General features: G+C 42.1%; 1 protein-coding gene across 5 annotated transcripts in view; it reads left to right on the top strand.

The window, feature by feature from the left end:
* Positions 1-12,209, top strand: part of ENPP2 (ectonucleotide pyrophosphatase/phosphodiesterase 2) — a 110,975-nt gene extending 98,766 nt beyond the window's left edge. For 4 of the 5 annotated variants that reach the window (XM_036264103.1, XM_036264105.1, XM_036264104.1 and 1 more), the window contains 2 exons: positions 6,155-6,311; positions 11,616-12,209. In XM_036264103.1, the coding sequence (XP_036119996.1) occupies positions 6,155-6,311; positions 11,616-11,786 (328 nt within the window). In that variant the 3' untranslated portion in view covers positions 11,787-12,209. The remainder of the gene's footprint in view (positions 1-6,154; positions 6,312-11,615) is intronic. The other variant, XM_036264102.1, reaches the window with a different exon arrangement.
* The last annotated feature ends 1,637 nt before the right edge of the window (positions 12,210-13,846 follow it).

Genomic DNA, 13,846 nt, shown 5'->3' with positions numbered 1-13,846 from the left:
TTTGAAACTTCTAGAAACATATACACTCACATTTTCAAGAAACATACTTCAAATAAAGTACAAGATATATTCATTAACAGATCCAAATCTATTTTCTAGCCTCTCTGTAATAAGAAGCCCAAAGTAGGTAAACTTAGATAAATTAATGTTTTAGTATCTTGCTATTTTAAAATATCTAGATATTTAACAATTTTTATTATTTAACTTAGTAAAACCCCAAAGTTTTAAGTTACCAAAACTTTGGAAAACCATATATATATTTATTACTGAACAGCTTTATAAAAAACCCTTCATTTTAGTTACATCTATTTATTAGTTCTTAACTCTATGAAATTTTTAACGTCAATTATTACCCAAGACATTTTCTTGACAAATTTTGTAACAGAGATAAATAACATGAACTTATTTTTTGTAAACCCAGGCAAAACAGACATATATTTTATGCTAATAACTTTAAGAGACATCAGTTAAACTTAAATCATCTATTTGGATTCTTGGTGAGTATTGCATTCTTTAGTGTGCTCAAAAGTGCGCTGTTTAATTACCTAGTGTCCTTGGCAACTTTGAAGGAGGCTACAGGAGAGGAGGGGGATTATATCAGGCTTGGGTGGCTTTAGCCTCTCGAGTTTTTAAAATGCCAGTTTTTTTTAACACTGTGGTAGGGCAGCCGCCTCTGCTGCTTCTGCAGCCTGCACAGGGCATGGGGGTGGCGTTGATTCCCCCATTGTTCCCAGGACTGCAGCAGCTCCTGGACCTCATGGAAGAGAATTTAGAGTGTTTAAAAGACTTATTCTCCCCCCACCCCTTTCTTTCTGATTTTTACTGCCTGGGAGGGGAGTGAGATCTTTTCCTCCTCTTTGAACCATAAATTTAAATTCTTTCTGAGAGGAATCCTTGTGCTATAACAATATGAAAGCTTGCACAGAAGAGAGCTATCTCATTTACTATACCTTTGGTAAAACAATTCTAACTAGTCATTGGCTTACAGTTGCAAGGTGACCAGTTAGCTAAAATGTTACCTAATGGATTCTGATGGGATCAGACTGAGCCACCCATTTAAAAACAAACAAAAACAAAGTTGAAGCAAACTAGTGCAGTACTCACAAATGAAAGAGATACTGAGACACTAGCCTTAGAATCTTATCTCCCACCAACTGGTGCTTCAGATGACCCTGATGAGGTCCAAATGGCACAAAGCCAAAATGGTGGAGACAGTATTTTCCACCAATCAGTACTGTGAATGACTTTTACACGGTACAGATGGCACAAAGTCCAAACAGGGGGACAGAGGATTCCTGGTGTGCCCAAAACAGCAATGGTCAAACAAAGTACCCAAAAGTCAAGAAAGCAGAGAGGTGGGACTTCCGGTCAGGATGGCAGGTAGGTAAACGCGGTATCACGTCCTCCTACAACCACATCAAAGTTACAACTAAACTACAGAATAACCATCATTCAAAACCGCCTGAAATCAAGCTGAATGGAAGTCCTACAACTACGGAATTAAAGCAGCAGCCACACCGAGACTGGTAGGAGGGGGGAGGGGACGGGCTGGGCCCACACCCACGTGTGGGGATAAAAATCAGGAGGACACCTCGGCTGGGAAGGTCCTCCCTGAGGACTGAGGGGTCCCCGTCCCACACCAGGCACCCCGCTCAGGGTTCCAGTGCCAGGAAGAGAATCCCCATCACTTCTGGCTGGAAAAACCAGCGGGAACTGAGGCTCAGGGAGGCTGAGGGGCTGGAGCCCCAGGCAGCTCCTTAAAGGGCCCGCGGACTTATCGGACTCTCTCCCTCTGAGCTCGGAGGGGAGGCAGCTCGAGGGGCACCAGAGTCATACAGGGAAGAACTCAGCTGTTTGGCACTGGAGCGAGGGCTGGAGAGGGGGCTTTCTCCAGGACAAACGGGCTGTCAGAGGTCTTTGTTCCTTTGGTGAGCCCTTCCCTGGGGCGGCAGACAGTCCCCATATCTGGGACTCCAGCAACCTGGCTCACACTGGTTGCCCCGCCCTGGTGACTCCCTGAGGCCCCGCCCCACCCAACTTTCAGGCCCACCCAAGCTGTTGCCACTTGCTTAACCATAGGATTGGCCTGTCTTGGATCCTGCTTCAAGTTTTCCTAAATTCTTTCAAACAAGCAGCATCTGGTCTCAGCTAGCCCCATACCTCTCATTAAGTAACACATACAGACAAACACAGGGAGGCAGCCAAAATGAGGAGACAAAGAAACAGGTCCCAAATGAAAGAACAGAACAAAACACCTTGAAAAGAACTAAGTGAAATGGAAATAAGCAACCTAACAGATGCTGAGTTCAAAATACTGCTTATAAGGATGCTCAGTGAACTTAGTGAGAACCTCAGTGACTTAGTGAGGGTCTTAAGAGCATAAAAAAAAGGACCAATCAGAAATGAAGGATGCACAGTCAGAAATGAAAGAGGCACTAACTGAAATAAAGAATAACTTACACAGATTCAATAGTAGAGTAGGTAACGCCAAGAAGCAAACTATTGATTTGGAATATAAGGAAGAAAAAACACCCAATCAGAACAGCAAAAAGAAAAAAGAATCCAAAAAAAATGAGGATAGTGTAAGGAGCCTCTGGGACAACTTCAAGCGTGCCAACATCTGCAACTTGGGGGTACCAGAAGAGGAGAGAGAACAAGAAATTGAAAACCTATTTGAAACAATAATGACAGAAAACTTCCCTAACTTGGTGAAGGAGACAGACATACAAGTCCAGGAAGCACAGAGAGTCCCAAACGTAATGAACCCCAAGAGGCCCACACCAAGACACAACATCATCAAAATGCAAAAGGTTCAAGACAAAGAGAGAATCTTAAAAGCAGCAAGAGAAAAGCAGTTAGTTACCTACAAGGCAGTTCCCATAAGGCTGTCAGCTGATTTCTCAAAAGAAACTTTGCAGGCCAGAAGGGAGTGGCAAGAAATATTCAGAGTGATGAAAAGCAAGAACCTACAACCAAGATTACTCTATCCTGTAAAGCTGTAATTTAGAATCAATGGCCATATAAAGAGTTTCTCAGACAAGAAAAAGTTAAAGGAGTTCATCACCACCAAACCATTATTATATGAAATGTTGAAGGGTCTTCTTGAAGAAAAAGATAAAATATATGAACAAACAAAATGGCAATGAATACATATCTATCGACAATTGAATCTACAAACAAAATGAACATGCAGAACAGAAACAATCTCATAGATACAGAGAATATTTTGTTCGTTGCCAGATGGGAGGGGGGTTGGGGGAATGGGATTAAGAAGTACAAATTGGTTGCGAGTCTGACAAACCTCAATGGGAAGGGGGTTGGGGAGTGGGAAGAAATAAACTAAAGAATTTATATGCATAGCCCTGGCCAGTTTGGCTCAGCAGTTAGAGCATCGGCCTGCGGTCCGGAGAGACCCGGGTTCGGTTCCCGCTAAGGGCACGTACTTCGGTTGCAGTTTGTCCCTGGCCCTGGTTGGTCGTGCAGGTGGCAGCCACTCGATGTGTCCCTTCACGTCGATGTTTCTCTCTCTCTCTTCCTTCCTCTCTCTCCCTCCCACTCTATCTGTACAAAAAATGGAAAAATATCCTCGGGTGAGGATTAAAAAAAAAAAAAGAATTTATATGCATAACCAATGGACACAGACAACAGTGTGGGAAAAGACAGGAGGGGGGCGGGAGTGGAGAGGAGGGGGGGTCAATGGGGGAAAAATGAGGAACATCTGTAATACATTCAACAATAACGATAAAAAAATAATAAATAAATAAATAAAAATATATAAAAAACAGAGCTGGAAAAGAAAGGGCTGTCATCAGAAACCTACACTTCCCCTGTGCACAGTGAGCCCTGGCGGTTCTCCACTTTAACCTCTTCTCAGTGTTGGGATGGGGTCAGACAGTGCAGAACCTTTCCTGGCCTCCTGGCCTCCGAACTCCACTGCACAGCTGCAGCTAGCGATTCAGTTTAATGCTGTGCCTTGTATGGTCCTTTGTGCAATTTGGCCTCTGATAAAAGTTAAATTAGAAAACCTCAGTGTGGCATCACTGCACTTGTTTTGGCTTCTAACTTGCACGAGAGATCCTCATTGCATGTCTTAGTCCTTCCCCCAAATCGGGATAAAAAGGAGAGCGAGCCAAACCACTCCAAGCTGAACTGACAGAGGTGGAGGAAGGAAAGAATGAGGATTGTTAGCATCGGCTTAGGGAATTCTTCCAAAGGAATGGAAGGGTCACCACACACCATTTACAATGGTGGTAGTCTCGGGTTCAGGTCAACACCCACCAAACCTGTCTGATTTACAAGGTGTGGCAAAAGAAGACGCCGCCTATAGGATGACCAGAATTAAAAATAACAGTATGAATTCATAACTTTTTCCTCGTTAAAAAAAAAAAAAAGTACAAGGAAAGGCAAAATAATAGGAACAGAAAGCAAATGGACATGAGGAAACCTTTTGGGTGATGGAAGTGTTCTAAAACTGGATTATGGGGATGGTTACATAAATCTGTTAAAATTCATCAAACTCCACACTTAAAATGGGTAAATTTTTTGGCTACATAAATGATACCTCAATAAGCTGTTAAACATATTTTTAATTTTAAAAAATCTGGCCCTGGACAGTGTAGCTCTGTTGATTGGTCACCATCCCATGCACCAACAGGTTACCGGTTTGATTTTGGTCAGGGTACATGCCCAGGTTGTGGGCTTGATCCCCAGTGGGGGGCATTCAGGAGGCAGCAGTTGATGTTTCTCACATCAATGTTTCTCTCACTCTCTCTAAAATAAATTTTTTAAAAATCTGAAAAAAAAAAAAACCAACAAAAAACAAAAGTCAAGAAAGCAAGCAAACAACAACTATAACCAAAGTTTCATTTCAGACAGATAGGAGTTTTCATACTGAAACTGACTTCTTCCTGTGGAGGAACTGGGATTAAAGTCATAGTCTGATTCCCTGTCAAAATGGTACCACAGATGACTCATTGTGGAGTCTAGATGGCTAAAAAGCCCAGATGGCAGTGATGGAGGACTCTTGGTGTGCATACCAGTTCAACCTAACCAGTCTTGGGGTCCATCGACTCCCCAGAGGCCTGTTTCCTTTCATCAGCTATGTTTCAGGTGACTGATGCCTTGAGAGGGAGAGCTGGGAGAGTCCTAAGATAAAGAACTCTCAGCAGCTGCTGGGAAATCCCTGCAATCCCTGTCACTGGGTCAGCCTGCCACAAACAGCTGGGACCCTCCAACCTGGGCCTTCCAGGCCTTACTGGGGTCCACATCCCATCTTAGCCACCAGAAAACTGTAACTGAACACAGGTTTGGCTGCTGGTAACAACAAAAGCCAAACTTGTGAAACAGGTGCTGGTAAAAGGAAAGTGGTTTATTCAAATGCTAGCAACCCGAGAAGATGGGGGACTCTCGTCCCAAAATCCATCTTAACATCTCAGTGCAGGCAGGGGTTTTTATCAGGAGAGAGAAGGAAAGCAGAACAAAGAAATCGGGGTCAGGGGGCTTAAAAGTACTTTACGTGTAAGTCATCACAGTCCATTCCAATAATTGTCTTGAAACTGATCAAGTTTTTTTATGGTTGGTAGTCAGCAAATCTCCCAAAGCTAGAAAATCTGGTTGCTGGAGTCAACCTCCTTCCCCAAAACTATTTTCTGTAATATGCTCAAAAGGCTGTTAGTGATTTATGGCAGAAATAACTAACCAGGCCTTTGTTTTAAGGCATACATAATGTTCTCTGATTTGGGGAGAGCATTATTCATTACATATTATTAAGAAAGTATTATGTTGGTTAGCATAGGATTTCATATATCCTTTATAACAAAAATTCCACAACTTGGCACTCAGAACCCTCCATAATTTGGAATATATTGATCTTCCAGCCTTACATTTCTACCACACTATTTCATTCATCATGTCCAGCATCCAATTCTTGATTCAGGCTGTTTTCTTTTCCTGGAATATCTTTTTACTTTGCCAGGTTGAGAGAGAGGGAAAGTCCAGGCAGTGAAAACATTACTTTCAAAGATAAAGAAGTGGGCTAGTACTAGAAGAGAAAAACAATTCAATTGAATGGGAATTAATGTTAGTGAGCTAGGCAATATTTCCACTTACAAAGGAAAGCTACTGCACCAGTTGTAATTATCTTCCTGTGTTTCAGGTACGTGGAAGGCAGTTCCATTCCCGTTCCGACTCACTACTACAGCATCCTCACCAGCTGCCTGGATTTCACTCAGCCTGCAGACAAATGTGACGGCCCCCTCTCTGTCTCCTCCTTCATCCTTCCTCACAGACCTGACAACGAGGAAAGCTGCAATGTGAGTTCAAAGAGAGCCCTTTGGATGTGCTTACATAATTCATCTTTACTTCTCAATCTGTGTTCCCACTGTTGAACCAGAATACATTTATTATAAAACATTTGGACTATACAACCAAGTGGAAAGATGGAAGGGCCCAAGCAAACTTTGCTTAACACCTGGGAACTATGTGTTCCAATGGCTTTTTATTTTTCATCGTAAGACTGTGGGTAGATGTGTGTGTGTGAGTGTGCATTTAACCTAGTTCTGTTTATGTGTTTGAGTCTACAAATGATAAAGTGCCCAAAGGTTTGAGTTTTGTAAAAAATATAAATTTTATAAAAAGAAGGATGAAAGTAGCAAAATTTTGATAATTATTGAAACTACTTAAGTAATTATTTGATAATTATTGAGCTTATCATATTATTCTCTCCACTTTTGTGGATGTTTGAAAATTTCTAGAGAGACACACACACAGGGGAATATATTCTTTATAAATTAGAATTCTATTTGCTCCTAGTTATGAGAGGGGATCACCCCATTCTCAAATAGCACAGGTGAGTCCCAATTCTCTTGTTTCCACATGGAGGCAGGATGGCATGAAAAGTCCCCGGGCAGATACACAAGAGCCATGCTGTATATTCCTGAGCCTGAACTAATTCCGCACTCGGGGACAAATCACAGAGTTATTCCAGGTCTCACTAATGTGGTTGAGTATCTGTGCTTCCAGGCTAATTTTGGAAGTAATAGTCTTTATGCTTTTGTTTCATGTAATATAAGGAGCAGGGATAAAAATCTACCAAAGAGGATTTTTAGTTAACAAGCAGGATTCGAATTCCTAACTGGTGTAAGTACTCTTGGGGAAACAGCAGTGTGTTAAACATCGTCACTACTGTAGGCAGCCTTCATTGGGAGAGAGCAAACGAAACAGGTACAGAAATTGCTACACAAAAGGCAAAGTGCCATAGAACAGCTTCAACAGAGATTATCAGCCAACGTGGCTTTAGGGTAATGGTTCAATTATAGGAGGAGATTGAGGCTATGAATATCCAAAGCTACATAAAGAGATGCGGGGAAAAAAGAAAGAAGATTTAAATATGGCCAAGAAAGCTAATTAACTTTGGCCAGAATATTGGAAATAAGAGTAATAGTGGAAGGTGAGGTTTTTGTTTTTTGTTTTTCATTTTTATGTTACAGTTGACATTTAATACTACATTAGTTTCAGGTGTACAACATAGTGATTATACATGTATAAAATGTATGAAGGGATCATCCCAATAAGTGTGTTATCCATATCTAGTTATTGCCAGGTTATGAACTATATTCCCTGTACTGTACTTCATATCCTTATAACTGGTTTTGTAACTGGAAATTTGGTTAAGATTTTAAAACTTGCCTGAAATCAAATTTAAAATAAAGGAAGTAGTAATAAGTCCTAGTAGCAGCAGTAGTGGCTGTTACCATTTATGGAGTACATGTGACCATCCAAGTACTGTGCAGCTCCTTTATATACATTATTCTAATTATTTAATTACCCTACTAGGCAGGTACATATGCCCCCCCCCCACCTGCTTTTATTAACTATTGAGAAACCTATAGCTAACAAAGAAAAAGTATGTTAGATGGGTACCTGGTTAGACAGTATGAGAACAGAACTTTAGATTCAAGACCTCGGACTCCAAACACCCCTCTTTTACAAATGTATCAGATTTCTGTAGTGGAACCTTGAGACCTTAGGAATTTTTTTTTTCTTTTCTTTTTATTAATTTGTTTTTGTTACAAATGTTTCTCCTTTTCCTCCCATCGACCCCCTAGGGATTTTTCTTATTGTCCCGGCATTAGAAAGTCATGGAAAATAAGTGTAAGAGCACCACCGTAGGCTCTGCGTTAGGGAGATGCGAGTTAAAGGGGGTCAAGCATGGCGCTCAATGGCCTTTGGCAAGATTCATTTCATGGGATTGAGGTAATTTGGAGTTGTGGTCTTGGACATTGAAAAAGGAGGATGGGCCCTGGCCAGTTTGGCTCAGCGGTTAGAGCTTTGGCCTGTGGTCCGGAGAGACCCGGGTTTGGTTCCCGCTAACGGCACGTACCTTGGTTGCAGTTTGTCCCCGGCCCTGGTTGGTCGTGCGGGTGGCAGCCACTCGATGTGTCCCTTCGCGTCGATGTTTCTCTCTCTCTCTCTCCCTTCCTCTCTCTCCCTCCCACTCTATCTGTACAAGAAATGGAAAAATGTCCTCGGGTGAGGATAAAAAAAGAAAAAGAAAAAGGAGGATGGAAGGCAGCCATGTTATATAGGAAGGATCATTAATATCTTATAAATAGTTGAATGGGCCCAGCCGGTGTGGCTCACTGGTTGAGCATCAACCCGTGCACCAAGAGGTCACCGGTTCAATTCCTGGTCAGGGCACATGCCCAGGTTGTGGGCCTGATCCCCAGTGGGGGCCATGCAGGACGTGGCCAATCGATATTCTTTCTCATTGATGTTTCTTTCTCTCTCTTGCCTTCCCTTCTTCTCTCTCTCAAATCAATAAAGAAAAATTATTTTTAAAAAATAATAATATTTGGATGGGAGGTGGAGAAGCAAGGGAACTGTAAGAGAGATAAGTTGTCATCGACTTATTGGCTTGACCTTCTCAAATTTAATTGTTTATGACCACAAGAGTAGCTAATGGGGCACCAGAAAAGTGAAATTCCTCTGCATAAAATCATATACTTTCTTTAAACTTTATATTTACTGAAAACTTGTGGGGAGGTAAAAATTTTCAAAAAAGCAAGCACTTGTTATGGAGTGAAATCAGAAATTGCCATGCATCTTTAAGTTAAAGTGGAAATTACAAAGAACATTTAAGACTCATAATAGGTCATTTATGGTATACTAAGTTCCTAGGGAATACATGTTTAAGTTCCTCTGTCATTAGGGGAATTTGGTGATGGGAGAATTTGAAAATGTTATTCTAAATTCAGGTCAGAGCAGTTCTTTAGTCTCTGCAAATTTTTCATCTGACAAATGAAATCCACCAACATCCTCACAGGTCTCTCTCTCCTTCTTGGTTCCTGATTCTACATATATAGAGATATTTCTTATAGAGTTCATAGCCAGCAAGCTTCTTATCGAAGAACGCCCCTATCCATATAGAAACCTGTCCTTGCTTTGATACCCACCTTAAAACGGCTGGAACTTGAATTCAGACTCAGTTGTAAAATCAGGAAGGACAGTACATTTTTTTACAGGCAGATGAACAGTAAATCTTCATAGAAATAGAGGCATTAAGCAAGTTCATGAATTGTGCTTTTGGATGCATTAATGTTCTGAGATATTTATTCTTGAAGTTTTCCCTTTCCTTCTTCCCTCCCTTGGTGCACAGGAAATTTTATTTGAATTTTATTAGTTTTGCATTTTACATTATAGTCTTCCTCAGTAAATACTTCTGAAGATCTCCAGCTAACATCAGGAAGATCTTTTCATGTGTAACATCGCTAGTATTTCCCAACGATCAATTGGAGGCTAGATTTTAGCATTTGAGAACAAGAAGAGAATGTCCCTCAAATGAATTTGGCAAATCACTTTCCAAGGAAAGAAATAGCAAAAGACAGATCTCCCCCTGAATTCTTATAATCCCAGCTGGCCATTATTTAAATTAGAAAAAACCTTTTCACCTCTTGTCCACACATTCAAATGACTGCTTTTACAAAGGAAAAAGTAGACTTACTGAGCATTGAAAATCAAATAAATGAGTTGAATATGAAAATTCTCCCAAAATATAGCTTCATGCTTACTCTGCTTACTCTGAGGGGGTCCTGTAGGGTTTGGAGACCTCCTACTTCGTTAATTATATGGTCACACTGAGGATTGGTCAGTACCGTTGTGGGTAGGGTTATATTTAGGTCTTTCCTGTGAATCTCAGAGATCTTGGTTAGCTTGGGTTAGGAGGGTGGGGCGTGGAGGGTTAAAATCCTTATTTCCCCAGTCTGCAAAGCAATTTCTTCCTATTCCTTCATTTTGCCTGGGATGGCCGGGCATCAGCTTCCTGAACCAACACCCTCCTGGTACATATTTAGCACTGGCACAGGCTGCTGCAGCTCCCTGTCCAGGTCTCTGTGGGTTGGAGCTTTCCGAGAAAACCCGTGGCAGGTTCTTGGGCTTTGGGTCATGGAGACCACTAGCGAGAAGAGTTGGGTGAAGGCAGGTCTGAACGTTCTCAGCCCCGGGACACACAGCCACCCCCGAACTTCTAGAAAGACTCTTGGGAGCCATTGCAGCTCCCGGGGCGTTTGGGACTGAAATGACTTACAAGGGTCCTCCTGCTGCGTGTCTCCTGATGAAGGTCGGCATTTCTCCATAATCCTCCGAGCTGTCAGATTTCATATTTGCTCCCAACTTCCCTCAACATTGAAAGAAGCTATTTAAAAAGTGAAGGACTGCTTCTCCTGAACGGGTTTTTTATTTCAACTTAGACCTGAAATAAAGTGGTCGGTGTGGGACATCTGACTGTCCTCTGGAATGTGGGCTGGCGAGGCAGCTGTTGGCAAGTGGCTGGGACAGAAAGAGATTCTCTTTCTTTTTTCCATGATGATTTTCTACTTTACCCCCTGCCCCTTGTTCCTTCCCTCTTCCTACCTCCCAGGGAGCTGCTGCGGTAAGCATTATTTTTGTGAACCAAGGGAGAAACTGAGGCCGAGAGAGGTCGGCTAGCTTGACCAAAGCCTCAGAGCCGGGAAGTGGTAGAGTCGCAATTCCAACCCAGGTCTCCTGGGCCCCAAAGTGTCAGGTGTGTCTACTGCACTGCTTCAAGTCAAACGCATTATTCAAGGATCAACTCATCACAATGTAATAGCTGATGCAGCTGAGGTGGCGGCCCCTGTGGAGGACCAGGAACGCACACCCGGTGGGGTGCACCGGGCTCATGCTCCTCACTTCCCGGGGAAGCCGGGGAACATTCCCCATCACTGTGCTCTGTGCTCAGCCCTGCCATTAACAGCGGGGAAAAGAAACAAATGACTGAATTCTCCAAGACCTTTGGATTTCCTAATTTTGATTTATGCCCTGAGAACCTATCGAGTCGAATGCCCTTTCACACCACAAGTCTCGTTTATTTAGGACAGCTAATTGCTGTTGACAATGTTTACAGCCAAGGGCAGGGATTTGTGGCGCGTTCCTGACAGGCATGTGGTCGAGTGGCGGGGAGGCCGGGCAGGAAGAACACACATTGGCTCTGGGTGCAGCCGCCAGGTCGTAAAGGTCGTCCTTGGACTTGGAACAAGCTGACCTTTTGGAGAACCTCCTCTGGAAAATTCTGACTCTGATTGTATTCTCTTTCCATGCAGAACTCAGAGGATGAGTCGAGATGGGTAGAAGAACTCATCAAGATGCACACAGCTCGGGTGCGGGACATTGAGCATCTCACTAGTCTGGATTTCTTCCGAAAGACCAGCCGCAGCTACTCAGAAATCCTGGCACTAAAGACATACCTGCATACATACGAGAGCGAGATTTAACTTGCGGATCACCTGCAGTGCCGTCTTATCAACTGGTGTATATTTTTATATTGTTTTTGTATTTATTAATTTGAAACCAGGACATTAAAAATGTTAGTATTTTAATCCTTTACCAAATCTTACATATTACGCCTGAATGACTCCACTGTTTTCCTCTAATCCTTGATTTAGGTAGTCTCGTGTGCTACGTAGAGCTCGTAAGAAATACTGCAGCTTGCATTGTTAGTGGAAGCTTCTACATGGTGCTGCGAATTGGATATTTGCATTGAGGAAATCTTAATTTTCCGGTGCACGGTTGCCACATTTAGTCCTGTACTGTATTGGAATACTGATTTTGTAAAGTTGCATTTATTTACTGTTAATTATGACATATTTAAGCCTTATAAACCAATCTTAAATATAATAAATCACACATTCAGTTTTTTTCTTTTCTCGTTTTATTTGGTATTTATTCTACTTATGATTTAGAGTGTTTGCTTTGGGTGTATTCATGCCTGAAAGGTACATGTTTCCTGTCCTCAGCCGTCTTCCTAGGTGAATGTAGTTCACACAGCGGGGCATGCTCGATGCCCAGCTACAGTGGCCTGGAAGAGATAGTTCAGGGACATATCTATGGGAAACCGGAAGGGCAGAGGGAAAAGGAAACCAGAAAAACTCCTTAATACCCATTCACACTAGACTCTTTTTATAGTATTTTGAAATTTGGAAGAATAGGTTCTTTCAATCAAGTTACTTCAAAGATCTAAGTATTAGATTTAACTAAGACTGTATTAAGCCTATAGTCTGTACAGTCGTCCCTTGTTTATCGCGGTTCATCCGTTCCAGGCTCTAGTGGTTGCACCCGGTGTTGAAGGAGTCCTGGGGTGCTCGATACAGAGGCCTATAGTCCCTACGCACAGTAATTTTAACTTTAATTGTAATACAGGGGTATATAATTGGCTCAGACAACCAAGCACGCACTGTATCATTTTCACTGTCTTGATCAACTTTTTAATGAATATATTTGAAAAAACTGCGATAGAGTGAAGCCGCAGAAATCGAAGCGCGAAGTGGCGAGGGACGACTGTGTAAGGTATCAACCTAAGAAACATGGAGGATATAAAGAGAATTTAGACAGTGGGATGAGATATAGACAGAAAAGTACAATTGACCAATCAAGGTAGATACTGATACATGCCAAGTAAAAATTTCTCCTATTATTTACAAGTAAAAAGTTCTAGTAATAGTACAAAATGGCAGGAGGGTCCCATGGCAGGTGGGGGGTTTCAGATGGACACAGTCATAGCTTTCAGTGAGAGAGCAGTCATTCAAACACTCAGTCCCGACTGTGCTGTGGCAAGACTCACCTTGTGCTGTCCTATCTAGAACAGCCGCTGATGCCCCGTTGTTAAAATAAGGAGAACAGCATGTTTTTGTTTCCATCACACTAATGTTTATGGTTTCCCCTTTTACGATCAGTGAAATGGGCTTTGAATTTCTATAAACTTAAAAAACAAATTTAAGAAGGAAGACATTGTGTCAAAAAATACATGACAACAAAAGTACAGGGATATGGGAGAAGTCGTGGAAGTGGTAAGGGAAAACCTGATGTTTGGGAGACAGCTGCAGAGATACACGGGGAGAGGAGAACATGGTCATACTAACGAGAGCTCTGTTTATTGAGAAGCCACTATGTTCCAGGCACGCCTCTGACACTTCATATGTTTTGTCTCTAAACACTGAAAAGTGAGAAGCTCAGGGAAGATTTTATGGAAAGGGAAGAACAAGATAGGAATGGGGAAGAATGCTTCCACTGGACTTTGTAGTTTGGGGTAGGGTATAAGCTTGGTAGACACGAATTGGAATATGACTCATTCTTCATTTAATATTCACTAATGATTTATTGAGCATCTACTATATGCTAGTACCTATACTTCCCATTGGGGATAAAACAATAACTAAGATAGACATGATTCCTGATGTAGAGCTTGCACTTTAAGGGAAGAAAGAGACCTCTTCTAGAATCCCCACAGTTCAGCTGTGATATGTGATTTGAAAGGAGCGGGCGCAGACTGACATGG

The sequence above is a fragment of the Molossus molossus genome, unplaced genomic scaffold, assembly GCF_014108415.1.
Source record: "Molossus molossus isolate mMolMol1 unplaced genomic scaffold, mMolMol1.p scaffold_m16_p_16, whole genome shotgun sequence".
Lineage (NCBI taxonomy): Eukaryota > Metazoa > Chordata > Mammalia > Chiroptera > Molossidae > Molossus > Molossus molossus.
The sequence above is the reverse complement of the archived record's forward strand: the minus strand, read 5'-3'. Positions and strand labels throughout refer to the sequence as shown.